Raw genomic sequence first — 27,518 nt, 5'->3', positions numbered from 1 at the left:
AGTTATGTCTTTTCAAGGAATGAGATGCCGCCCATATTCGTGGAACACTGTGTTTTAGTAAATACTGTACATCTCATTAAACATTGATCTGTTTCATCTTGTAGTTCCTCAGAGATCATAAGGCAGGAATTAATGTTGCTCAAATTTTCCCTTAAAAACTGTTGGAATAAAAGAGCTATGTGCATTCATTGTCTACTGTCTACTACTGCTTAGCATGGATGTGTGTCCATGAATAGTTTGAGTTTACTATAAAATTCTTCAATAATAAGGCTGTACATACATAACATGTTAAACACTACTAAAATATAAACTGTATCTGGTACTATGTGTTTTTATTCTTAAGATGTGTACTGTACTTGGGTTAACTGTATATTTATTTGTAAACTAAGATTAAAGCATAACAATGAACAATTAAAAGCATAACAATGCACTTGAAATGAATATTCAATGGTATACATGTTTTCAATAAAGGAAAAAATAAACCAGGCCACAAGCTACCCTTCCCATCTGTGAATGTTAGGCTGTATTGCTTTGGCCATATTTGGTTTCGGTATACGTGTTGTTGATCTCTCTTCAATATCACCAACAAGAGTCACTGCTGCAGCTGCAATTTCTATGGATGTTTGGAAGGGTGGGGTAGCTATAGTATGCGTAGACTCAGTATTAATTAGTGTACTTCTTAAGTACTGATCCTTTTTTATAGTCTGTTTTTTTCTGATGCTTAATTTACCTTTTTATGAAGCTTCAGGTCAGCCTAGCTGCTGATTGGTTCCTATCCTACAGTGTAGTGTGCTGAGTGCTGCCGGCTTCCCTGCATAGCCTGGGAAAGGAAGCAGCAGGAAGTGGAACAGATGGGTGGGACTAGTATGATTTTTGCGGAAATTTTCAATAAAGTAACCAGAAACACAACTTTTCAAAGCACATTTCTTCTATATCTAAAAGAGTTTAATGCACTGGCACATTCTTGTTTTTTTTATATTATATGTCTTCTCTTATTCCAACCCTAGAGTAATTAAAGTGAGAGGTTAAGGGTATGCCCACATAAAAAACCGTTCCAGAGCTCTTTTACACTTTACTAGTCTACCCCTCCATCTAAAGGGTTAAGGCCAAAGGAATAATAACTCTTTTTATTTGAATGTGAATAATTCACCTAGAGGGAATCTTTCATGTGTTCTGATATTAAAACAACTGTTTTCAGGTGATTTAGGTGATGTCATTTTTCAAGGCATAGTAGGAAACAAAACTAACTTGGTTTTGACCATTATATTCCTTTTTGGTGTATGGCTGACAAAATCAGTTTTGGTATTTGGAACAGGCTCCAAAAATGCTTCATATTTAAAGTTACTGTTGGAAGTTGGATTCTAAGAAAAAAAGCCCCTGGTAGAAGTGGTTGAAACAGGGATGTAAAGTACACTGTTCATTAACTTTGATACAATTATATAGTTGTATGTCGCACATCTGAGTATTCAAGCATTGACGCTGGGGAAAAAGTTTAATGAAGTAAATCAATGGAAGGAAACACACAAGCAATGCTTGAACTATTACAGAAGTTCAATTCTCTAATAGTCAGAAAATATTTTCAATTTTGGTACTAGAATTTTGACCATTATTTAGCTATGCTGCAGCTAGCACTAATGTTTTGACATGTGCAGCCAAGTGTAGTCAGCATATAACAAGAATCTATATAAGGCATAGTAAAATGAGAGTAAGCAGGGTATAAGTCGGGGCTCGGTGAGAAGTGCAACATGTAGGTACTTAATTAGGCTGAATTTAAGGTACATGGTGATATTACAGAGCCACATGTCTCTTACAAATGTACATTTACAAATATACATACATATACACATAAACAACATGGTAACCAGTTGAAACATTGTACTTATTGCATTAAATCTGCCCTCCTGTGACTATGTATATATTACCATCTTGAGTGTGGGAAAACAGAATGGAAATAATAAGATTATCACTTGTTAGCCAGAGATAATACCATATGAGTATCTGTTTAATTAAAACTTAAGAAGCTTGTTTTAAAATCTGTTGCAGAGAAGCATAGAAAGAATCTATCTATCTATACAGAGAGGAATAATTCTCTGTAGAGTGTATTTATGTAGTAGGTCTTTAAATGTTTATTGTAGTAAAAAGTGTTTTTTTTTCATGTTCATTTGCTGTGGATTGATTTGAAGGTTTAACAAAGAGTCACCTGATCTGTTTTACTTGAGTAGATCTGTCCTCTCCAGGATTCACCTTCAGCATCATTACGGATATACTTCGCTGATCACTGTAAGATTAATATATAGTTGACTCATTCATTCTACCTGCAGAGCATCGGTCTGGACCTCAAGGACATTCCTTCATTCAACATTTCATCACAGAAGCAAATATACCTGTACGGTATATTTTTTAAACTCTGCAATAATGAAATCCTCCAAAGTGAATCTAACTTTAGAGGATGTCACAAATTATATGGATAACAACCCTGCTTTTACACATAGGTACTTTGAAAAGAAGCTCAAGCCAGAAACCATTGCTGCCGCCTTCGGTCGGAAAGATCTTTCTGTTGATTTTGCAACTTTTAGGGAGCTTGTTCAGGTTGAAGAGAGTGAGATTCTCTTTGAACTTGTTAATGACATGCAAGAAAGTATTAACATGGAGAAAGTTGTGTTCAAAACCCTGAGAAGAATCAGTTTTCTTATCCACGCAGATCGATGTAGTCTCTTTATGTACAGGCAAAGAAATGGCACTCCTGAGTTAGCTACAAGACTATTTAATGTTCAGCCTGACAGTAAGCTGGAAGACTGCCTTGTTCCACCTGATAGTGAAATAGTGTATCCTTTGGACATTGGAATTATTGGACACGTTGCTCATACAAAGAAGACAGTTAATGTCAAGGATGTTAGCGAGGTATGTAAACCATGGTTTCTAGAGTAATTGAGTGATTGTCTTTTTAGTAACCTATGGTTGTGCTGCAATTTAACAAAATAGGATGCAGGCTGGTTGATCTGCATAATGATTATAGTAAAGGGCATGTTTACTATAAAAAAAAAATTTATAGTAAAAAACAAAAAAAACAAAAAAATTTTCCGAAAAATGGACGCCGGCGTCAAAAACGGGTGCCGGCTTTGGCGCCGGCGTCAAAAAAACGGGCGCCGGCGTCAAATATTCGCCAATTTTTCGGCGAAACGTTGCAAATTCGCCCATCACTAGACAAGAATAGACAAAAAGTGGAAAATACCATTACAGTTTTAAAATAAATTGAAATAAAGCTGAAGAAACAGCTCCCTCAATTAAATAATGCATTTTCACCAAGAAGAGCTGTTTTTTTTTTTTTGACCCACTGGATATTATTGTAAATGCATTAAATACATTGGTTTTTTTTATACTGTATTAACCTCAGTGCTGTCATAAGAACTTAATATAATGTTGCACAATCTGCTTTTCTTCTTATACAGAATAAGACATAGAAAGATGCCAATCCTCTTTCCATGGCCACTCAATATGTGACCTACATATGGTATACAAGGATTTACTTATGTCTGTTATTTGGCACATTATTCGAAGTTAAATACAGAATTTACTAAACAAAATGGGATCTTGACAGGATTGTATTTATGTTTTATGAGTTTCTCAGTTTCTATTGATGATGTTTATCAGTTTCTATTGTGTTGGTCTCTGAAGATAAATGCAATATAATAACAATCAGTTCAGAGCACAGTCTGTTTTTGAAACATAAGAGTGAATTATCTTGGAACACAAAAAATTGCATGTTTTGCTGCATTTGAAAACATTTGAAAACATTACAAAAATGTTGTAAAGTAATTTCCAAGAAATGCACTTTTCGCAGATTTTTGACATGGTCAAGTTTTTTATAGTGTTGCCAGTTCTGACTTATCTTCTGCAGATGACTCATATGACTGATATTTATAGTGTAATAACTTAAACAGATTGGTTAATAGCAAATACATTTTTCAAAAGAACATTTGAAATCTGACATGAGGATAGACAGGTTGTCAGTTTACAAGGTGCCTCCAGTCATTTGACTTGCGCTCTGATGAACTTCACTTACTATTTTATGCTACACATGTTAGAGTGATATCACCCCCCCACCCCATCAGTCCATCAACATAACAATGGGAAGGTAACCAAATAACAGCTCCCTGATACCAGCATTGCTATAAATGCTCCCTAGTGGTAGATATGAGAACAGCAGTCCAAGTCTGGCTAACCCAAGTTGTCAGGCCCAGATTTGTGGCTAGGCCCAGGCCTAGGGTGGCAATGCATGCACACTCACGATGAGATCGGGATGCTCGTAAAAGTGGCGGGTGCTAGGCCCTGCAAGTTGTGACTCCTTCAGTTACACTGAGTAAGAGAAACACTAGCCTCTCAGAAAGTATTTTCCCGTCAAGTGCTGGCTCTTTCTGAAAGCACATGGCCAGGCAAAATGACCCGAGATGGCTGCCTACACACCAATATTACAACTTAAAAATAAATACATTTATTGCTTCAAGATTAAAATTTTATATTGTAGAATGAATTATGTGCAATGTACAAATGTACACAGTGTAAATTAGTAATTTATACCATAAAAATCATGACAGAATCCCTTTAAATGAAGTATCCCTGTGTTTAATCAATTGAAGGGTCCCAACATATGCTAATGTTGAAAATATATTCTGTTCCATCTGTATGGTCTAAAGGGAATTTTCTTATAACAGTGTACAGTCAAGAGCAATTATCAAACTTAAGAGTCACAAATTACTACATTCATTGGTTTATAAATATATAGAACCTAAGGTGTTTAAAATCATATCGCTGTCTCATAAAAGAAGACATTGAGCGTTTGAGTGAATGGCTTTGGCCCACCTATGCTTCTGAGATACCTTGTATAGTTGAGCTTTCAATACATTTGCTTTCCATTGAGTTTTCAAGTGCAACATACTGCATTTTTATTCATGAACACACGGGCAAAATATAATAAAATAGAGACATACTTGGACAAAAGCATGCTTAATTATAGTTAGCAAACACAAAATCATAACATATATTTATATATATATTGAGTCAGTTCAATAGCCACCCTTTCAAGTGTCTGTGTGTAAGGTAATTTGCTTCCCTTTAAGATAAACATGGCTAAAACATTATTCTATAAAAATAGGCATTGAAGTAAGGGATCCCATACCTATAGCTTCATTCAATGTGTTTTTTATGATTAATAATACAGAATATTCATATCTGTTATTGACATGTTTTATTATTAAAGAGAAAAGGAAATAATTTAAAAATAAGAATTTGTTGCTTAAAATGGGAGATGGCCTTCCAATAATTAGGAGCTTTCTGGAAAACAGGTTTCTGGATTAGGGATCCTACACCTGTATCTTCATTCAGTATGTTAGATGTGATTAGTTATACCGAATAGACTTGATGAAAGTTTTTTTTTTACGTTACCCCATAGATATTTATATGTTTTCTCAGATTGCCTCTGTCTGTCACTGTTCTGTTCTCTCCATATAATGTCTTAAAACTGTATTCTAAAATACGTGTACAAAACATTTATATTGCAGTGCTCAACCTACAGCAAATTTGCAGATGAACTGACAGATTATGAGACAAAAAACATACTTGCCACACCAATCCTGAACGGTAAAGATGTTGTTGCGGTCATAATGGCAGTTAATAAACTCGATGGGCCATTTTTTACAAATTATGATGAAGAGGTAAGTACTGTAGATGTTATTGTTTTACAAGATTTAGCATGTGCTCACTCCAATGCTTAGGTTGAGTTTTCAGCTTTACCATTGGTGATATCATAGTATTGACTATAAGAGGATAGCTAGAGTTGCTATTTTATTCAAATATGTGGTGTAAACGTCAAAGAATGGTGGAACTGTAGGGCAGTGAAATCAGAATGACAGTGGATGGTGAGAGTCATAGTTCAGTGCCAAATGAGACATCTGTAATATCCTATATAATAAAGTTGAAGTGTCTCTGCGTCCAGTCCCTGTGTCCGTGGGATTGCGCTACTGCACATGTGCCCCACGGACCGTATGTTCTAGCGCCCGTTAATTTAACGGGCTTAATGTCTGGTAAAGGTATAACATACATCCAGTGAAACATTTACAGCTTCCAGCATGCTATATGTTTATTCCTGTTCTCAATAATCTTATGGCATACAGTAAATTTATATAAGTACTGTCTGATGTGGGAGATACAGACCAGAAATAGCTTGAACATCAAAGACAATTTAATTTGGCAATATATAACAATTCACACACATGGCATACTGTCACAGTTGCTATAGCACCAGTGGAGGCACTGACTATAGACCACATTTCATATAACCATCTGTAAAGAGGATCCTAGTAAAGGTCCTAGGAAAACTGTAGTTTTTATGCTAGCATGCTTAGACACATTTTACTGGTAATTAGAGATGGGCAAATTTGGGGTGTTTTGTTTCGCCGAAAAATTTGAGAATTTCCATAGAAATTTGCGAAACGGCACCAGGCGTCTGTTTTTTTGGACGCCAGCGTCCATTTTTTTTGACGCCGTCAAATTTCGTGCTGGTTTCACAAATTTATTTCACCGGCGACAAATCACAGGAATTCACCGCGAATTCACGCCTGCCGAAAAAATTCACCCTTCACTACTGGTAATAACAAATAAAACATATCTAAGATATATTTCTCAATTTCTGTGCTGGCTTTCCTTTTAGGAATGAAACAATGCCTCCTTCCTTTCAAGACGTCAGCTACTGCATTTTGCCAGTTTTGTCATGCCAATTATAACCAAGCCACTTTTCCATTTCTCCTAGTGTTCAAGCACTCTGTGAGACAGCACAGGATATATTTCAATCTTCAATTATAATCCTCGACAACATTATACGATTAGCAATAATTGTATAATTAGCTACTTGTATAATGAAAAGTGTATTGTAAAAAAAAGAAAATCAAATCAAATACAGGACAGATGAAGGCATTTAATATAGGCAACTGCAAGATCAAGGATTCCCTATTTTTTTTTTAATTTTAACAAACTTTTTCCTGATTGTCAGGAGCAAAATCCTGACAGTAAAGTTAATATGGCAGCATGTTGGCTTAATGGGTAATACTTCTGCCTTGCAATGCTGGAGTAATGAGTTCAGTCCTAAACATGGCGCTATCTGCACGGAGTTTGTATGTTCTCCCCATATCTATGTAGGTATGCACTTGTTTCCTCCCACACCCAAAAAGTATACAATTGGCTTATGACTAAATTGACCATTGTGTGAGTGAATGTGAAATTTAAGATTGTAAGATCCCCTGGGGCATGGATTTATGCAAATGGTGTATAATCAGTGTAATCCACTGTGGAAATGTGTCAGATTCTGAGTTATTATACTACAATTATTCATGTATTGTTTTAACTTTTTTCACCTCTCGGTAAAAATTAAAAACATTTTTTTAAAAAAAATAAGACACATTTATTTAATCAGTCTAATATTTGGCACTGAATTATTTCACCAGCTGCAAGTTTAACTCAGTTTTGATATAATTACCACAAAATGTATCAATCCATAGCTATAGCAATGGTTCTTTTCACTGATATTGCAAATTATGATTATGTTTTTCATTATTTCAGGTGTTTTTAAAGTATCTGAATTTTGCTTCTTTAAATCTGAAAATTTATCACCTAAGCTACCTACATAACTGTGAAACTCGAAGAGGCCAGGTAAAGTTTGTTATATTTTTCACACTTGGCAGGAACTCATGACATCATCATTATTATCACATCAAACATAAAATTAATATCAGCCTTCACATATTATTTAGGCAATTAAAAGCACTGGGAGAGGCTTTTATCAATACTTCACTTGGGGGCAGATTTATCAAAGGTCGAGGTGAATTTTCGAATTAAATTTTTTTTAATTACGAGCTATTATTTGTGTACTTCGACTCGGGAATAGTCCAAATTCGATTCCAATTTGAAAAGAATTAGAATATCAAAATTTATTATGTACTGTCTCTTTAAAAATCCAACTTTGACCATTCGCCATCTAAAACCTGCTGAATTGCTGTTTTAGCCTATGGGGGACCTCCTAGAACCTATTTGGAGTCAATTGGTGGACTTTGAAAAATCAAAGTTTTTTTGGGAAGAACTTCAAATCAAATTCAATCTAACGCGCTATTCCTTCGATTTGTACAATTCGAATACGGACCTATTCGATCGAAAACTGACCTATTTGACCAAAAAAACCTTTGACTTAATTTTGGTTGGTCTTTTTGAATTTTAATTTCGAAGTTTTTTCTATTTGAAATTCGACCCTTGATAAATATGCCCCTTAGTATCTCCGCTTCTTCCTTAATTCCAACTCTCATACAAAGTTGGTCAATGCTGCAATATATCTAAATGAGAAAAGCACATCACATTGCAAGGTAAAAGTTCAGACTCATCAGAAGGATCTGTTGTTTAGAGATATGGTGGTGTTCAGGATACAGCAATTGGTGCCACAACTTGATTCTCAATAAATCAGACCCTTAACCTTACTATTGGAAGATTCAGATTTTGCAATTCTGTTTTATTTTACCACATTTCTGTTCTGCGTGTGATAGAGTAATACATTGGGAGAAAATCCATTGTTTAAAGTTCTGTTGTGGTGGGTTGGGAAACAACATGATCCAATATACTGAACATGACTGAATTGTATTCTCTATGGTTTAAGGTACTATTATGGTCTGCAAACAAAGTGTTTGAAGAGCTGACTGATATCGAGAGACAATTTCACAAGGCCTTCTATACAGTGAGAGCATACCTAAATTGTGACAGATATTCAGTTGGCCTCCTTGATATGACAAAAGAAAAGGTACTTTATTTTTTCTAATTTTGAATATTTCCCAGAAAAGAAAAATGGCTTTACTCAGCCTTGTAATAATATATAAGTGTAATATGTCGCATTAATTATGGTCCTCATTCAATCCTATTACTAAACACATTTGTTTATTTTATTTTTACTACGTTTGCATGTTAAATAATATTATTTGATTTTCATTTTTAAAGCATAGCATGACACTCTCCAGCTTTAAGTAGTATGCCAAAGGGTGATTCATTTTAAGACCCACCCCTATTAAAGGAATAGTTTAGTATAAAAATAAAACTGAGTAAAAAGATAGGCTATGCAACTATACACCACTTCCAGTATAGTTAATGTAGTTATATAAAGGCTGGAGTGAACAGATGTCTAATGTCATAGCCAGAACCCAACTTTCTTCTTTCATATCTCTACCCTATTAGTCAGTCAGAGACTTAAAAGGGGCCACATGGGGCATAACTGTTCAGTAAGTTTGCTTTTGATCTTGAGTACACAGATGCATAGTTCCTTAAAAGGTCTTTAGAAAGGGGGTATACCTCTCTAGCTATGAATGTTCTCCATATTTTAGTGTCAAATGGTATTACAATTACAGGTAATCACTATGCAATTATATTTTCAATTTTCAGGAGTTTTTTGATGTCTGGCCAGTTCTAATGGGAGAGGTTCCCCCATACACAGGACCCCGTACTCCTGACGGAAGAGTAAGTTATTAGACAATGAATAACCGGTTATTAAAGATGCATTTAGAACTTTAGTCTGCTGTTTTTTTATGTGATTAAAGTTTAAAGGGGTTGGTCACCTTTAAGATAACTTCTAGTATGTTATAGAATGGCTAATTCTAAGCAATTTCAATTGGTTATTTTTTAAAGTTTTTGATTTACCTTCTTCTTTTTTTGACTCTTTCCATCTTTCAGTTAGGGGTCACTAACCCCCATTTAAAATAAGGCTACACATGTATTGTTATTGCTACTTTTTATTACTTATCTTTTTATTCAGGCCTCTCCTATTCATATGCTAGTCTCTTATTAAAATTGCTATGGTAATTTGGACCCTACCAACCAGTTTGCTGAAATAGCAGCTGCTGAAAAAAGAGTAACATAACTAAAAAAAACACAAATAATAAAAAATGAAAACCAAATGCAAATTGTCTCAGACTATCACTCTTTACATCATACTAAAAATTTATGTAAAGGTGAACAACCTCTTCAAGTGTGCATACCTTCAGGGCTGTATCTTGAGTGTTTAATTTTTTTCCATATTTAGGGGGCTGCTCTGTAAAACTGCTACTCTAAGGCATGAGCCCTCAAGTACCTATATATACTGTAAATAAGGCCCTGCATAACTTGGATATAACAAAATAGTTTTTTTGATAAAACATTTAACTGGCTAATATTTACAAAGGATGACATGATTTTGTTTTTTTCATAGGAAATTTTATTTTACAAAGTAATTGATTATATTCTTCATGGAAAAGAAGACATTAAAGTTATACCGTAAGCAAACTAAAGAACAACAATTTTTAACAAATAATATGAAATGTGCATATTTTTATATGAATACACAAACAGATGAAAAAAAGGGTTTCTCTCATGTGAAACAGCATGTTTCAAACCTGAAATGCTTCTAGGCTATTTGGTCTATATATAAATTGCAATGTATGTATTTATGTAGCAGTTTATGTATTGTATACTAAACTGATACTGGAAAACATCAGTATTTAAAATATAACATTGTTAAGAGAGAATATATCAAAAATAGCAAACAAGTTCTGTGCTATTTGAAAAAATTTGTGAAGGATAACTACCTCTTTAACAAAAACAACATTCTTTCTAACCGTGACACCATTTTTCATTATCCAATGCTTTCTGGAGTAAGGGCCTATGGAAGCATGAACTATACTGTAGTCTGCAAACCCCCTTTTTTTTTTTTTTATTATGCAAACCCCCTTTTAGCCTTGGCGACTTGTTAGGTAGTCCATCCAAAAGGTCAGTGTAATTTCTCTATCTATCTTTTCAACTTTTTCATATGATATGTTTCTTGTTGTTTTTTATTTTAAGAAATCCCCCAGCAGATCATTGGGCTCTGATTAGTGGTCTTCCAACATACGTGGCTGAGAGTGGCTTTGTAAGTAGATAACATTAAATATTAATTTAATATTTAATCAATAAATACATGATCTGTGTTTTCATGAGCTGTTTGTGACTATAGTTAGAGGAACTAGTTGCCCTTGGAATAATAAGTATATACTACAAATGTTTTTAACCACCAATGTAGTGATTAAACCAATATAAACAATGAATACTATAGACTTGGAAAATTTATTTTTTTCAGTCCATCCAAGATAGATACAAGTATAGCAATTGCTATTGAAGAGTTAATTGTGACATACCTAACAAATTAAACATTAATTAATTAGGAAATCGTATACAGTATGCAATTACTAGGATTCTTTAGAAAACCAGCAATAAATTTAAATTTTTTCACACTGTCCTTTCTATTTTTGTGCCAGATTTGTAATATTATGAATGCAGCTGCAGATGAAATGTTCAAATTTCAGGTAAGAATGTTCTCCAGTGATAGACAATTAACATTATGGTCACTGATCTATTACTGATACAAATTCTGTAGAAATCTTTTAAATGACTGAATGCATGTTCAATGTATGCATTATCAATACAGATAATGTTGGATTATTGTGGCTACCTGACTGATTCTTTGCCTTATCCACTAGGGTATTGCAAAAATTCAATATTATGACTTAAATGCTACCACAGATGAAAATATATTTTTAATTTATTTAATAAAAATTGGAAAGAAACAGGTTCATAATTTTTCACTTCATGATTATCTAAACAAGTTTCTACAGTCACTGGATCAACGTTGTACTACAAGTTAATTTCAGTAATCCTGTATATTCTCGCTTTCTAAAAAAAATGCATGCAGCACTTTAATGTATCTGCCTGTACAACTGTTTCAGGGAGAGAGGTCCAGAAATTCACAGTTATCACCATACAATGCGTCTTAAAATGGAGCCTCCTTTCTTCAGTTTGAATGGATGGCCTCATGTTTGATGGAAGAATCTACTGTTTAATTAAACATTAGAGAGTTTGGTCCCCTTATATGTTTATACATAGTTATCATATGGCCTCTTCACCAATGTAAACAGGCCCAACTTGGCCAACATTTCCTCATAACTGACACTTTCCACACACTTAGTTGCACTTGTTTGGGCTTTCTTATTGTCTGATTTAAACAGGTCTTTTCCGGGTTTTTTTATAGAAAGAACCAATGGATGACAGTGGATGGGTTATTAAAAATGTTCTATCAATGCCAATAGTCAACAAGAAAGAGGAGATTGTTGGTGTTGCAACTTTTTACAACAGAAAAGACGGAAAGCCATTTGATGAACAGGATGAAATACTGATGGAAGTAAGATCAAGTAACATAAAGACTGATGACATAAAATTAAGAATTTACAGATATTTATATTGAAAAACAATTCTGACAATATTTTTACAATTAAAGGGCTAATATAAAACAACATTACTTTAATATAATTTGCAGTTTTCTGTTATTTATACTATCCATTTCTATTAAAAAATAAACTACCTTTATTTTTTTTTCTTTCAAACACCTTGGAAGTATTTCCGGATTAGTGAATTTTGTGACTTGACGCTCTGTTATATAAATAGATATACTTTCATCCAAATCAACATAAGGAAAATTTTAGGTACTAGGCTAAATTATATAAAAAGGGAAGAAGGTACATTGGCTATTCAGTACACAAAGTAATTTATAATGTCAATGTCATTGCTTATTTACAACACAGCAAAATGTACTTTAATATATATATACTCATGTAGAAAGCTGCAGCACACTGGGATTTATCAAAATAAAACTTGTTTTATTTTGATAAATCCCAGTTTGCTGCAGCTTTCTACATGAATATACAATTTTCTCTGATTAGCACCTGGGTCTTTGCTTCAGTAAGTGTGTGCCACAGCCCTTCTACATATATTAATATATATATATATATATATATATATATATATATATATATATATATATATATATATATATATATATATATATATATATATATATACCACAAGCCTCTTCTCTCTGCACGTGGATTGGTTTTATGCTACTGTGAGGTTGATTTACTAACAGATGTGTTACAGTAGCCAGTAACATTCAATAAGCACTTAGCTTTGAATGGTCTAATAGAAACTGGTATTTAAGTGTGATTTTTACTTGTCACAATTTTTTTTATTCATAATACAGTGTCCCCCCCCCCATGTAATTGCAAGCATGAAAGGGAGCTTGCATTCCTTGATGCAATTTTAATCACTGCATCCAAATGAGTACAATTTGCACACTAGTTTTATGCATTGTAAATACTGTCCTTTTTGAACATGTCAGTGCATTTAGCACCCTTGCTGGTCAGGTACTTAAAGATAATCTTAACCCAAAAAATAAATTCATGTAGTTTCTGAAATCTTGAATTCGTCTCCAAAAACAGAATTGAAAAGTAGCTATATTTTTGCTAATACAACTCCCATTAACGATGAGCGAAACACATTAAAGTCTATGGGCAACTATTTTGTGGCAAAATAAATTAGAGTCTATATGCGTGTTTTTTCATGGCAACTTTTTCGCTTTTGGGCTACCAATAAAACATTTTTTTCCTTACTTTTAATTCTTGTTGACTGTTTTGAGCAAATCTGCCAGTTTTCACTTTGCCAAATTGCATTATTATCAATGGGAAGGCAAAATCACATGCATTGTTTGCTCAGTATGCTACTAAACACTTGCCTTGCATTTTTAGAGGACCTCCTATCCACTTTGTTTCTGCTTTTTCAATATGAAAAGGGCTCTCATGTTGCCAGTTTGACTGTCTTCTTGACTTTACTTCTGGCAGGCTGGTACTGTTCTACTACTACACTATGTTGCTGTTTAACCAAAAAGTACCATCTATAGTTTACATAAACACAGGCACAATTAGTTAATCTGACCACCAACAGATAATATCTGGGTGCTCCCGTTTGCTCAAATCCCATTAGTTAATGTGGAATTTATGACACACATGTTTTTTTTAAGCACATGAAACTGACCATGTGGTGTTTTTTTTCCACTGTTTTACAAGACTTTTCAGCGACGGTGAAACTTGCTTCAAAGCCATACATGGCGAAAAAAAAATCACTCATCGCTATTCCCATTGACTTCAACATGAATTCAACAGCTTTTAGATGGGGAGTTTTTATATTTTTTTTTTTTGCACTTTCGGAAACTTGAATTTGCTGTTTTTGCTGTATTGCCATAAAAATTTTAATTTTAATGTTAATAAACATGTCCTTTAGAGTAGCTGACAGCTGTTGAGCTTAAGCCTGAATAGCAATATAAAACTATGCTTATTTCTCAGAAACCACCTTAAATGACAGTAAGTTACAAAAGTGCTCAGAATACCACCATGAATAAGTTTATACCAATTAATTTTTGGCATTTAGATCCCCTTTAAGTGTGCATTTGCTTTGTTGGAAATAAAGTTTGCTAATAAAGTATATAGCTTGCCAGATGGCAAATACAGTAGCTAGTGTATTCTGAAAAGTGTACACCAGGATAATGCAAGCCATACTTTGTATTAATGATTAGTTTAATATAGTTTAATATTTATTTAGCTTTTAGATTGTCTCCTAATCCACTTATAACTCTTTTAAATGTTTTATCAACATTTATCAACATGCTTTTCTATTTCAAGTCTTTGACCCAGTTCCTTGGTTGGTCAGTACTAAATACAGACACATACGACAAAATGAACAAGCTGGAAAACCGTAAGGATATTGCTCAAGACATGGTGATGTACCATGTTAAATGTGACAAGGATGAAATTCAGGATATTTTGGTAATTAATATCCATTTTTAAAGTATTGCATACCTGTTGTTCTTTCTTAGAGGCACATTTATCAATATTCAAATTTCGAATTCATGTGAGTTTGATTTTACTCAAAATTTGAATATTGGATTATTTGTTAAAATCGAATATCTTACACTCGGACTAATTTTACCTAGTCGAAAACTCGAATCAGATTCGAAATTGAATTTGATCAAACTCGATTCGAGTTCTTTCTCCGAAAAAAACTCAAATGTCAGGAAGGCTGCAAACATCTCCAAATTGCTCACTGGACCTCTCCCATTGACTTATACAGCAATTCAGCAAGTTTTAGGTGGCGAATAGTTGAATTCTTAAAGGTCAATCTTGAAAATCGAATTAAATTTTTTTTAAAAACTCAAATCGAGTTTGTATCATTCCCTAGTTGAATTTGACAGTTGACCAAAAAAAATAATTGAAAATTCTCATTTTCAATTCGACCCTTAATAAATCTGCCCCTAGTGTCATATGATGATCAATTGTAGGTGCAGAGCATTAATACCATTGCTGAACCCATAGTATGCAGGCAGAATACCTGTAAACATTTTGTCAATGTCTACACTGGCAAGGAACATTCTTTGTAAATATTATAAAGTGGATTTCTTTGTGTCAGTGGCACAAATCCAGTGAATTTAGTTTGGTTGGGGTCAGAAAGTGGACTTTCTCTTTGAGGTTAAGTTTCACTAAGCTGGCGCCATTCTTGCCTAGCTAAAGACAATTTAGGCCATGCACGTATCAGTGGTACAGGCAGTATTCCATCTGAAATCGGACATTTGTTAATAAGTGATACAGTAGTGGTGATGCAGAGTATCACAACAAAGCAATCCACTCTTTCACAGTAAGATCATAGGACTTCCTTTCCTCAGTAGTCAGTTTCTACAATCAGCTGTCTCTGTGACCCCAGAATAAGTACTCATGCATCAGAAAAAGATAAAATATACACTGCTCCAAAGTAACAGCCAGGTAGGCATGGCAAATGCCTGAAATACTTTTCTTCCTTCTGAAATGCCACAGCATTGATCAGTTTTCATATTCATTACGAACATTATGGGGGTAATTTATCAAAGAGTTTTAGAGGTTTGTAAAGTTTTGTTATACCGCAAATAAATGAATAATACACACAAACTTAAATGCAGTATGGGCACCAATATACAATATTGCTAATGTATATGGGGGCAAATGGGCTGGGGTGTCCACCAACGAATTCGTCAAATAAATTCCTCAAATAAATTCACAACTCAAAATGTTTTCTAATCTATGAAAAATCTGAATAGAAAAAAACCTGAATCTGTGAATTCAGGGTGAAAACACAAATAATCAAATTCATTGAGTTTTCCGCAGGAAAAAAACTGGAATCGCTCAAAGTATACGAGTTTTCAATTGAAACCCACTGAAAAAAACCTGAACATCATGAAGGCTACAAGCAGCTTCAAATGGTTCAAGGGACCTCTGTCATTGACTTCTACATGACCTTGACAGGTTTTTGCTGGAATTTTTTCAGATTCAAGCTATTTCCTGCTTCCCAGTATCTCAAACTATTCAAGTTTTTTTAACCTGAAATTTGAGTTTTGACTAAAAAATACCCGCGTAAACTAGAATGTTTTGGGTAAAAAAACAACTCTACCTTTGATAAATAATCCTCTATATTGTTTACATTGCAGAAATAGAGTAAGGTAGACAGTGCCCCATCTGTCATAACATTGTGTGCTCCTATAAAGAGTTTAAAGAGTATGCTGTACTGTCTGTCTGTATTTGTCAGCTCTGCATACAGAAGAAGGGAGAGTTGGGGGTCATATGTGTATCCCCTAGAATGCCCCTAGCTTGAATTTAATTCAAAAGGCAGAATTGGAGGAGAACAAGGGAACAAGGCTTCCCATGTGAGCTGTGTGTGTGTTGGTTAAAATCTTTTTATATTTCTCTTACAGCCTACAAGAGAAAAGATGGGAAAGGAAGTTACAGAATGTGAGGAGGATGAGATCGCAAAAATACTTGTAAGAACCAGACAATTCCCATTAAAATATCAGTGTATGCAATTTCATCAATTATTTTTACTAACATTAATAACTGCACAATGCAGTTTTTTTTAAAAGAAAGTGATGCGCCATTGACCAGCTTAGTTGTAAGTTCTGAGTGGGGAGGGGGTGGCATTGGGAACCTGAAATGTCCAGCAGTTAGGGCAAAGTGCAGTATTCAACTCAGAGCGAGTGCTTGTTAAGTGATCACTAAGAGACAGGCTCTTGCATCCCGTAGCATTCTACAACTTGCACACCAGAGATTCCTCTAGTGCAGTGATCTCCAACCTCACAGCATTTATTTGGCATCTCCAGGGATGGATATTAATCATCCAATATAACATTTACAGTATATTGGACCTAAATACATTACAGCTGTACTTCTGTGATTCTAGCAATATACAGTAAGTAAGTAACTTCACTTGTTTTATTATAGATTTTTATGGGAAATGTCAATATATTGTATGACATTTTGAGTATGGAAATCTGGCTGTATACATGGACAACATGATTTTCAATTTAGCTTACCAAATGTGGGTTATTTATGGCATGAGTTCTTCATTAGGAAGACTCTTATTTATAATTTATTATATCAGGACAGGCACCACTATAATGCAGTAGATACAATTGTATTGGACCCTATAATTGTTGAGACAAAGTAATAGTTTTTGGTTCTTTGCAGCCTAGGGGCCGCCATGACTATTGCTGAACAACTCTACTTCATATTGTTTATATTCTACTGCTTATTAGTACAAGATGCTGTAATATGTTTGTACTTTTTTGAATATTCTGATGTATAAACATTCTAATACAAGTTTTTTTTCTGTGAAAATCTGTGACAGCGACCCATTTTTGTTTATGTTTACAGAAACAAGTCTTACCAGGACCTACTAAATTTGAAATTTATGAGTTTCGTTTCTCAGACTTTGACTGTACGGAGATAGATCTTGTCAAATGTGGTATCCAAATGTATTATGAACTTGGAGTTGTAAAAAAGTTTCAGATTCCACCAGAGGTATGTATTTTTATTTAATTCACTGCTAACCTCATAATGTGCTTTAGGCAATATTTTATGCCATTCCCAATCCCTTTAGCTTTGAAGGGAAAATCAGGACTTCCTTGAATATAAATAAGAGATGACTAGGTACAGGCCAGCAGAGTGTGGGAGATAATTGGAAGCTCACATATGATATGATATCTCACAAGAGCAGTCCCAGTGTTGTCTAGGGTAGTACCCTCACAGTGTTTTTTTCTGCTTCCCAAAGTTTGTTTCACTTTCAACTCTGTTTTATAGGCCTTGGTGAGGTTTATGTACGCAATGAAGAAAGGATATAGAAAAGTTACCTATCACAACTGGCGTCATGGATTTAATGTGGCTCAAACTATGTTTACACTATTAATGGTATGTTGCTATCAAATTCAACATTAGTAGAATATTTTTTTGGATTTCAACAAACAGTAATTATATAGTGACTAATGTACCCCCTTCTGTAAAATAGGATTTTACAGGAAGTCACAGTGGAGTTCCATCCCTATACAAATGCATGAGGCCAAAGGCCCAGTGCTTTTATACAGCTCATGAAACTTTTAGGTGACTTATAATACCTTCATATTTTACAGCAGGGGGTACTTTATTTGTTACAATACACCAGTTTCAGTGTCATGTGACAGAAATTGCATCACTAAGCACCAATTATAACTATAACTAAGCACTGTTTATAAGGATATATTTTACAGGATATTCATAGCTGTTGTTTATTATATCTGTATATATAGTTAATATATATTAATACAGTACATTCCATGTTCTGTTAAAAGTTCTGAGAATCTGTCTACAGTATATGATGTTAAATACAATACCAGAAGCCACCTCACAACAGATCTTACATAACATCAAATATACATTTATATTTTAAGCTTTTATTAATGAGTAATTAATGCGTCCAGGTTGTTCTACAAACATTATTTTGTATAGGATGTGAGAAGCATTTTGTTACAGCATTATTAATATTTCTGTATTAATGTGAGAAGCATTTTGTTACAGCATTATTAATATTTCTGTATCTGACAACAAAAGAGAACAAAATCAAAACCACACGAAATTGGATAGTAACACTAATCACAAAACAGTGTATTGTCTTTTGTAAATAATTAATAACTGGTACTGTTGTTAGCATTGTTGTACGTGTGGTCATTGTACTTTATGGTGATATTATTGTCTCACTTTTCCCAGACAGGCAAACTGAAACGCTATTATACAGATCTAGAGGCGATGGCAATGGTTACTGCTGGTTTTTGTCATGATATAGATCACAGAGGGACTAACAATCTTTACCAGATGAAGTATGTCTTTTCATATATACATGCATAAATCTTTTTACACAAATGGCACAGTATTTTTTGTAATACCTTTAAACTAAACCCTAAAAATTAATGTTGCTAAAAAGTCTACTTTATATACTGCACTTATTGCAGCAGCCTAAATTTTCAGCTTCTCAATAGCAGCAATGATCCAGAATTTCAAATTTGTCACAGGGGGTCATTATCGTGGAAAGTGGGCTCTGAGCAACTGGTGAGAAGCTTAGGGTTGTCAACCAGAACATTTGGTTTGCCTGTAATATAAGCTAAAGCTACAAGGCTGATTATTAAATAATGATGTTAATTGTACTGGTTTCTTTGCTGCCATGTAGTAAATATCTATAGTAATTAGTAATCAGCCTTTAATTGTGCCATTTATATTCTATGTGTACTTTATATTTTTAGTTGATCTGTAAGCTCAATAAGTGACAGCAGCACAGAGCATGTGCAGCAGATCAGCAGAAAAGAAAATGGGGAGCTACCGGGGGCATCTGGAGGTACAGATCTTCCCTGCTAAAGGGGCTGTGGTTGCCTTGGGCTGGTACAGAAGCCCAAAACCCTGATGTATAGCATTTGTAGACTACTTCTTTAGTTAGGCTTTAGTTCTCCTTTAAGAAAGATCCCATGTTACTGAATGTAGTGACTTATCTCATAGTTTCTATCAGAACATTACATAACATAGTTTATTTTGATCTGTGATCAGATACAGTAGATAATCTTTCAAATGAACAACCTCACTTAGCTACTTTTCAGTTATCAAACAACCCTTTACATCACATCACCCTAACTCTGGCAAGTATAATAAAATATTTTCACAGTTCAGCTGGTGTAAAAAAACATAAGTGTTATACAGATCCAGAGCAAGTGTGGACTACATTAGGTCTCCCTGATAGGAAAGGACATTACCATGCCTTGGTCTATGCTGAGTTAATATTTGCATCATTTAACCTGGCTGTGGCTTGGTCCTTAAATGAGAAGTACAAAGTCTGCAGACATGGGGATCTTGTTCTTTCCTGCCTGAGAAGAAACTCCAAGAGTTGCGAGTCTTTTCCCGTCCTGTGGGCACCTATGAGTGTGTCAGTTTTATTTTTACATAAGTCTGTTGAATGCACTTGAATATGCAACCTTATGTACTGTATTTTAAGTAAACCTTGTTTATTCTTGTTACAGATCTCAACACCCTTTAGCAAAATTACATGGATCATCGATTCTAGAAAGACATCACTTGGAGTTTGGAAAGTTTCTGCTGGCAGATGAGGTAAAATCAAAAGTTAAACAGACCGTGCATATTTTGATAACACGGGTGTTTTTGTATGGATATTAGCCTTAAAAGGGCATTACTTTTTGCCAGTTGTTTTAATTAAGGAATATGTGAAACTATGTTTATATTATGCCTTGCACTAAAGAGGGCAAATTCTAAAACTGAAGTCACATTTTACTTCCTGTTCATACAAAATCAAAGCAACCCAATAATAAGCCATCTGTATAAACCAAACAAACTCCTCCCTTACCCCAGCTGCATCCTGTACTATACTGTAGAAAGATTAGTAAAATGTATTTGTATGCTTCTGTTTTTTCTCATAGTCAATGAACATATTCCAGAATCTTAACAGAAGACAGCATGAACATGTGATTCATCTCATGGATATAGCTATTATAGCTACAGACTTGGCACTTTATTTCAAGTAAGGAAAATATTTTAAGGGGAGTATACAATAACACTTGATGCAAGTGCTAGTGGACTAAGGGTCATCTAGTTCTCAAACCCCTTAGCCTGAATCAAACTTTTATTATACTTTTATGGAGCAACATTAATCTTATTATACACAAATTCCCAACTGACTTTGTCATATGCATGTACTACCTATTTTCTTTAGGGAAGTCCAGTTCATATGTATAACAGGATTATCTTTATTAGGAAAAGATGAGAATAGTGGTTCAGAATAAAATGATGAAATTGCACAAATTTACCATATATAAATAATATGGCCTCCACTTACCAATATTGTTTAGTGTTTTTGAGTGCTTTGAAGTTTGCATTTTATGTAACAATAAAACTTTGCTTTATAGAGCACTAAACAGTTTTCCATAGACTCGGAAATCTGGTGACAAGTGTTTTTACCAGCACTGGTCAGACAATAGTTGCCTTGTAGCGTTTATCAGGCAATTTTAGTGTAAGAGAAATGGATGTGGTTTGGGATGCTTTGGTACTGTTTCTTGGAATACTGAAAACGTGGTCCTCAAAATGCCTTGTTACAGCTACCCAAGGGAATTAAATAAAATCTTTAAAAAAAAATAATTTATATATATATATATATATATATATATATATACACATACACAGTATGTGAGAGGAACAACAACAATGGAAAGTAATAAAGTTTTCTATTATGCAGTATTTATAGCAACTATCTGAATGCTGAATGTTTGTTGCTCAAACTGCAGAAGTACAACTTTTAGTTAGTTAGTTTTGATGGGTTAATATTCTATTTTTATTAATCTAAGTTTTATTAATTTCACTACATAACCAGTTCTTTGCAGTTTTCAGAGAGAGAGAGAGAGTTACCACATACAGATGAGATTTGTATTGCTCCTTATTCATATGTTCAAAAGGCAAACATTTTCATTCATGTTATTCACAGAAAGCGAACAATGTTTCAGAAGATTGTTGACCAATCAAAAACTTATGAAGATGGGCAAAAATGGATTGAATATTTATCTTTGGAAACAACAAGAAAAGAAATTGTTATGTAAGGCAATATACTGCTTCAATCAAGAAGGGACATTCACTGTAATGAACATAAAATATAACACTTTTGGTACTTTACTATTAATTAGAATGAATATTCAGGAGTTACTGGAATGTTGTGCTAAAATGTAGGGAATTATGTAGCTAACCCTAAACGATTTACCTAAAAAATACAGTGTTAATGCCCCATAGTACAGCAGGTCATATTGTGTCCTTTACAAGGGTATCACGTGGGACTCTGTGAACGAGGACTAGCTAGTGGTAGGCTGAATACCAAGGGTAGTTGCTCTAGGAGCTTGACATAGTAAAGAAAGTTTCAGTGAATAAGTATAGGCAGTCCAGTGTAGACAGTGTTCCAAGAGAACATATTTGTGCCATAAGGTTTGTGTTACATATATGGACACATGAAAGCCATGAAGAATAAGACTACAGCTGAATATCAATTAAAGCAGATAAAAAAATATTTTGTACTGTTTCTGCTGCAGGGCCATGATGATGACGGCTTGTGATTTATCTGCTATTACCAAGCCCTGGGAAGTTCAGAGCAAGGTTGGAAATCAATTCCTATATTATTTATAGAAACAATTTGTGTGTATATATATATATATATATATATATATATATATATATATATATATATATATATATATATATACATACATACACATAGTAATTGCACAGTTATTGAAGTTATTAAAGTACAAATTAAACTGACCATATAATTTCATTTTTGCTAAGCAGAACAATTTTAGGTCCCATGACACATCCACCTGTAAAATAAATAAATATAATAAATATAAATGCTAAATTAATCTGGACTGTAGATATATAGATGATGAGAGTGATGAACATAAAATGGCATTAATACAGCTGATGTTGCATTTTATAAGCTAATTAATCATAATTATTGTGTGCTCTTAGGTGATCGTGGGCATTAATACATGTATTGAAATACAAATATACACCTTTGCAGTTAAATTTTACTTCTCTCTATTACTATAATAGGTTGCACTCTTAGTGGCAGCTGAATTCTGGGAACAGGGAGACCTGGAAAGAACAGTTCTTCAACAGCAGCCTATTGTGAGTAAAGATCTTTTATCCACTTTTGGAATGAACAGCTGTTGCTGGGCTCTGCTGACACTCTAGCATGAAATGATAAATGCACAACACTTGTAAAACCTTTATCAAATCAAACAAGTTTAGGTAGAGCAACCAGCTGGCAAAAACACCAAGCGGGCCCCCCAGTTCGACAGAGAAAGAGTCTATGGGTGTTTTCTGTGGTACCTTTTTTTTTTGCTTCTTGTTGACTTTCGAAATCATGTTTTAATTTATGTCAAAATTCACAAACTGGTATCAAAATAGGCTGAAAGGCATTGGAATCAATAGAAAAGCAAAATCACATTCGGTTCTCGCTCATTATACTACACACATGCCCTACAACTGGAAAAGGGAAAAAAGGCTTCCATGTTGCCATTTTCTCAAAAACATATCTGGTGGACTGGTAATAGCATCTATTACTAAGCTTAGTAACTATCTATAGTTAAAATACTACTAGTTTATAATCCACAGGTACAACTAATAAACTGAGCATCAACAGATAATATTTGGGTGCTTAAATCCCATTGGTTAATGTTGAAGGAGAGGGGAAGATAATATGATGCTCACATTTTTCGTGTGTACCAGGCTTCTTTTTTTGTCACACACGAAACCGACCTTGTGGCGAGTTTTTGATGCATTTTGCAAAACTTTTACCAGCAGTGAAACAAATTCACAGCGAAATCATACATAGCAAAAACATTTGCTCATCACTGACTAGTTCTCATTTATTAGCATGACGCCCATGTGTCCCATCAACATTTTATAATTATTACTTTACATCTTACTGATTGTACATGTTTTCTACAATATCATATAATTATGCTATGTATCTTTCTTAACAGCCCATGATGGACAGAAATAAGTCTGCAGAGCTGCCAAAACTTCAGTGTGGTTTCATCGACTTTGTGTGCACATTTGTATACAAGGTGAGTGATAAAGCATATATGTAACTAATTTTAAAAGGATAGTGTTGCCAAATAAAATGTGTACTTTTTCTTGAATGTGAGATCTTGTATGCTAAATAAAAATATTGTGAACTCTTTACTTTTTTTGTTAGTCTAGTATCTTCTGATCATCATGTAGAAGCACTGAGAAGTCCAATGTATTATCACCATAAATGTAATAAGTCTCAAACATGACACTAGCTTCAAAGGTCTATACCATATGCACAATTAAATATAAATTTCCTTTTAACCTCATAATTTAATTTCACAAAAATGGAAGACTAAGGTTGTTTTATTGTTTTTGCATCAGTTTTTTAATTAGAATGTTAGTACATGCATCAGTGACACAATGGAGGAAAAAAGGGCTAGCATCAGTATAATTTCTAGCGCACAATGTTGACTTGTTTGTCACATGAATTTGATTAACTTAGGAATTTGCACGCTTCCATGAAGAAATACAGCCAATGCTAGATGGCTTGTTAAATAACAGGAAGGAGTGGAAGGCTCTTGGTGATGAATATGAGGGCAAAATAAAAGCAATCGAAGAGGATAAGAAAAAGAAGGAAGAGGAACTTGCTGCACGGAAAGGTTGGAGATTTTTTTTAGCACTAGTGTTCATTTGCCTTTTAATATGGTAATACCAGTTTTCCATGTTATTATTTAACAGAAAAAATGATTTGGTTGACTGAGTCAACTTCTATAAACTTCTGTAGAACCGCACCCCTCATAATACAAATAGATTGCATTGTTCTACTGATTTCTGGATACATTTTATTCTGTCTAGCTCTGCACTCAGAAACAAACATATTTAATTTAATTAACCTTAATCCATAATCTTTCTGAATCCTCTTTTACCAAAGTCACTTTAGTTACACAATCAATTTATTTTCAGTTTACTTCTCTTAATTACATACTCCAAAACAGCTTGTTCTCTGTGGTACTGAGATAGACACTTTTTGGACCAATTATTTTTAGAAACAGGATCATTAAAAATGTTTTCTAATTTAGATATCACTCCACTTATCCTGCTTTAAGCCACTAAGTATGCACAGAAGACATCTTAACTGACATATTAAAACACCCTAAGACTTTTTAAGGGGGGCCTGAAAATATGTCTAAAATCATCTGTTACATTACACAATTATTGGAGAGCTACTGGATTTTGTTCTAGTGAGCAATAAACCACCCTGTTGGCCTGATAGCAGTATACATGCACAAGTATACATGCAAGTATTTTCAAAAAAACATAGGAAAACATATCTAGCACTTAAAAACTATAAATTGAGTGTTAGTGTTTCAATTGATTTTATCTACATTTTTTTCCTGCAGCTGCTGCAGCTGGGGCAAATGCCAAATCTTCAACCTGTTCAATATGTTAATATAAACCTGCATGGTAACTGCATCAAACAAAAGAAACAACTGCAGCAACTAAAAGAATCATACTGCTGATATTTACTTTGTAAAATGTATTTTCTCCAGTTCCTGTTATCAGGTTATAAAGTCCATTTATCAATTTTCAGATCTGAGGTTTCTTAAATTTGACTGCAAAAAAGAGATTAACTTTTTTCTTGATGACAAAACCTGATTGCTCTAAAAAATATTTATAAAAAATTCAATTCAATAAGTTTAAATTAAACTGAAACCATGAAATAGCTTGAATATTGATTATTCACCTCACGTTGACATACCAGATTTAAGTTGCTGAAATGTTAAATGATAAATCTTGAAATGAAAAACTCAAATGCGCAAGAATTTGTGATTGCAGTTTTTTTTGTCAGTGAATAAAAATGATCTCAAATACACCCACAAAAATCTAGCAGCAAAGCAAATTCATCATTAAAATTAACATTGCTATTTATGTCACTGTTTTGATGATTTGATCTTTTTAGCAATTGATTTAATTATTTAGTAAAATTTTTCAAAGGTATGAAAAAATATTAAGTATTCTTTTAGTATCTGAATGATTACAGATGTTGTGGTCGGACGTATTGTCTTTTTTTACAATGGAATTCAAGTGTTAGAAATCACAAGACCATGTCAGATTTTTTGTTAGTTCATTTATCACATTTATAATTTATTTATTTTTACATTTTTCTTTGCCAGAAAAAAATTCTTGAATTGTGTGACATTCTCTTTAGGCTTTTATTCTTATAGGCTTATACTGGTTTGATTTACTATCTGAACTGGAACTGGATTTAAGTAAATCCACAGATTTTTTCATAAAAGAAAATGCTGATGTGCACCTTTGAATAGAATGGCCCTCTGAATCTCTGAACTCCTGAGATTTTTGAATGGGAAAAGGTTGTAACCAAGCTAGGGCAGAATACCCATGTATTGACAAAGGTGATAAGGACATTTTCTTAAATACTAAGGGGCATATTTATTAAACTTACACGACCATGGTCAGGGCTTTCGTTTGCAGAAAACCAAGTGATCTCCTGAATTAATATTTTCTGGACTTGAATACTCTGACTTGCTGGAGAATGACATCTGAAAAAAAAACACCAATGGATTTTTCACAAGAATAAAAAGCTTTCCAGGTTTTAGGTGAAAACCCCAGCCACGTACAGGTAAGTTTAATAAACCTTTGTGTTTAAAGGGCATGCAAAGTCTAAAATAGAATAAGGCTAAAAATGCTGTATTTTATATATTAAATATAAACATGAACTAACTGCACCACAAGCATACAAACAAACAAATAATTTATGCTTTCAAAGTTGGCTACACGGGGTCACCATCTTGTAACTTTGTTAAACATATTTGCAAGACTAAGACTGTGCACATGCTCAGTGTGGTCTGGGCTGCTTAGGGATTGTCATAAACAAAGCTGCTTGAGTTCTGCATGGCTGGAAAGTAAGGCTGGGGCTCCCCCTACTGTTCATAAGTACAATTGTTTCCCTGCTCAGCAGTTAGGGACCGTCTGACAATTCCTCCAATGAAGGGAGAATTTCACTGCATACAGTCAAGTTTCTTATAAAAACGGTACACATTTTTTAGTTAAATATATTGGAGATAGGTTTCTTTTTCATTAAAGAAAGTAAAAATTGGATTTTATTTTTTTGCCTTTACATGCCCTTTAAGAATAATGTCCTTATCACCTTTGTCATATATACAATTAAATATTTTTAGAGTAATATGCTGAGATGGTAGGGGGTTTGTTTGATGTCTGTTTAAAGTTTACTGCATTTAAATGCCAAGAAATATAAAATGTACCATCTCCAGGATTTAACCCATCAAATTGTATGCAAATGCAATATGAGTGGATGTAACTCAATCAACACATTGTGGTAAGTTTAGGAAAGTTAAAATCACGTCATCCTAATAAACTCAGATTGTAAGATGTAGGGGACAAGGATCTCCTTCCTTTTGTCTCCTTGACATTTAGCTCTTAACCTTTAATGAAACTGTACACTTTGTATCTCTATTTGTATTTAATATTGTAATGACCCCTGTTTGTTCTATTAATGTATAGTTCTGCTGTACAGTTCTGTACAAAAGTAGTGCTATATAAATAAAAATATACATACGTATGGATACATAGACTTGCATTCATTTATTATGTGCTTTGTTGTGTAGCAAAAATGCATAA

The 27,518-nt window shown here is 33.8% G+C and overlaps 1 protein-coding gene across 1 annotated transcript; it reads left to right on the top strand.

Annotated features, from left to right (window-relative positions):
• Window positions 1–2,249: 2,249 nt before the first annotated feature.
• On the top strand, window positions 2,250–27,463 carry pde6b.L (phosphodiesterase 6B L homeolog). The gene is made up of 22 exons (XM_018252868.2): window positions 2,250–2,901; window positions 5,559–5,711; window positions 7,612–7,701; window positions 8,693–8,833; window positions 9,466–9,540; window positions 10,268–10,332; window positions 10,897–10,963; window positions 11,349–11,396; window positions 12,119–12,268; window positions 14,598–14,741; window positions 16,694–16,759; window positions 17,649–17,795; window positions 18,075–18,182; window positions 19,014–19,123; window positions 20,309–20,396; window positions 20,723–20,823; window positions 21,781–21,888; window positions 22,373–22,436; window positions 22,893–22,967; window positions 23,828–23,911; window positions 24,361–24,517; window positions 25,259–27,463. Exons 1-22 carry the CDS (start codon window positions 2,416–2,418, stop codon window positions 25,306–25,308), a joined length of 2,577 nt encoding a protein of 858 aa, XP_018108357.1. The 5' UTR covers window positions 2,250–2,415; the 3' UTR covers window positions 25,309–27,463.
• The last annotated feature ends 55 nt before the right edge of the window (window positions 27,464–27,518 follow it).

This window comes from Xenopus laevis, chromosome 1L (genome assembly GCF_017654675.1).
Source record: "Xenopus laevis strain J_2021 chromosome 1L, Xenopus_laevis_v10.1, whole genome shotgun sequence".
Classification (NCBI taxonomy): Eukaryota; Metazoa; Chordata; class Amphibia; order Anura; family Pipidae; genus Xenopus; species Xenopus laevis.
The sequence above is the reverse complement of the archived record's forward strand: the minus strand, read 5'-3'. Positions and strand labels throughout refer to the sequence as shown.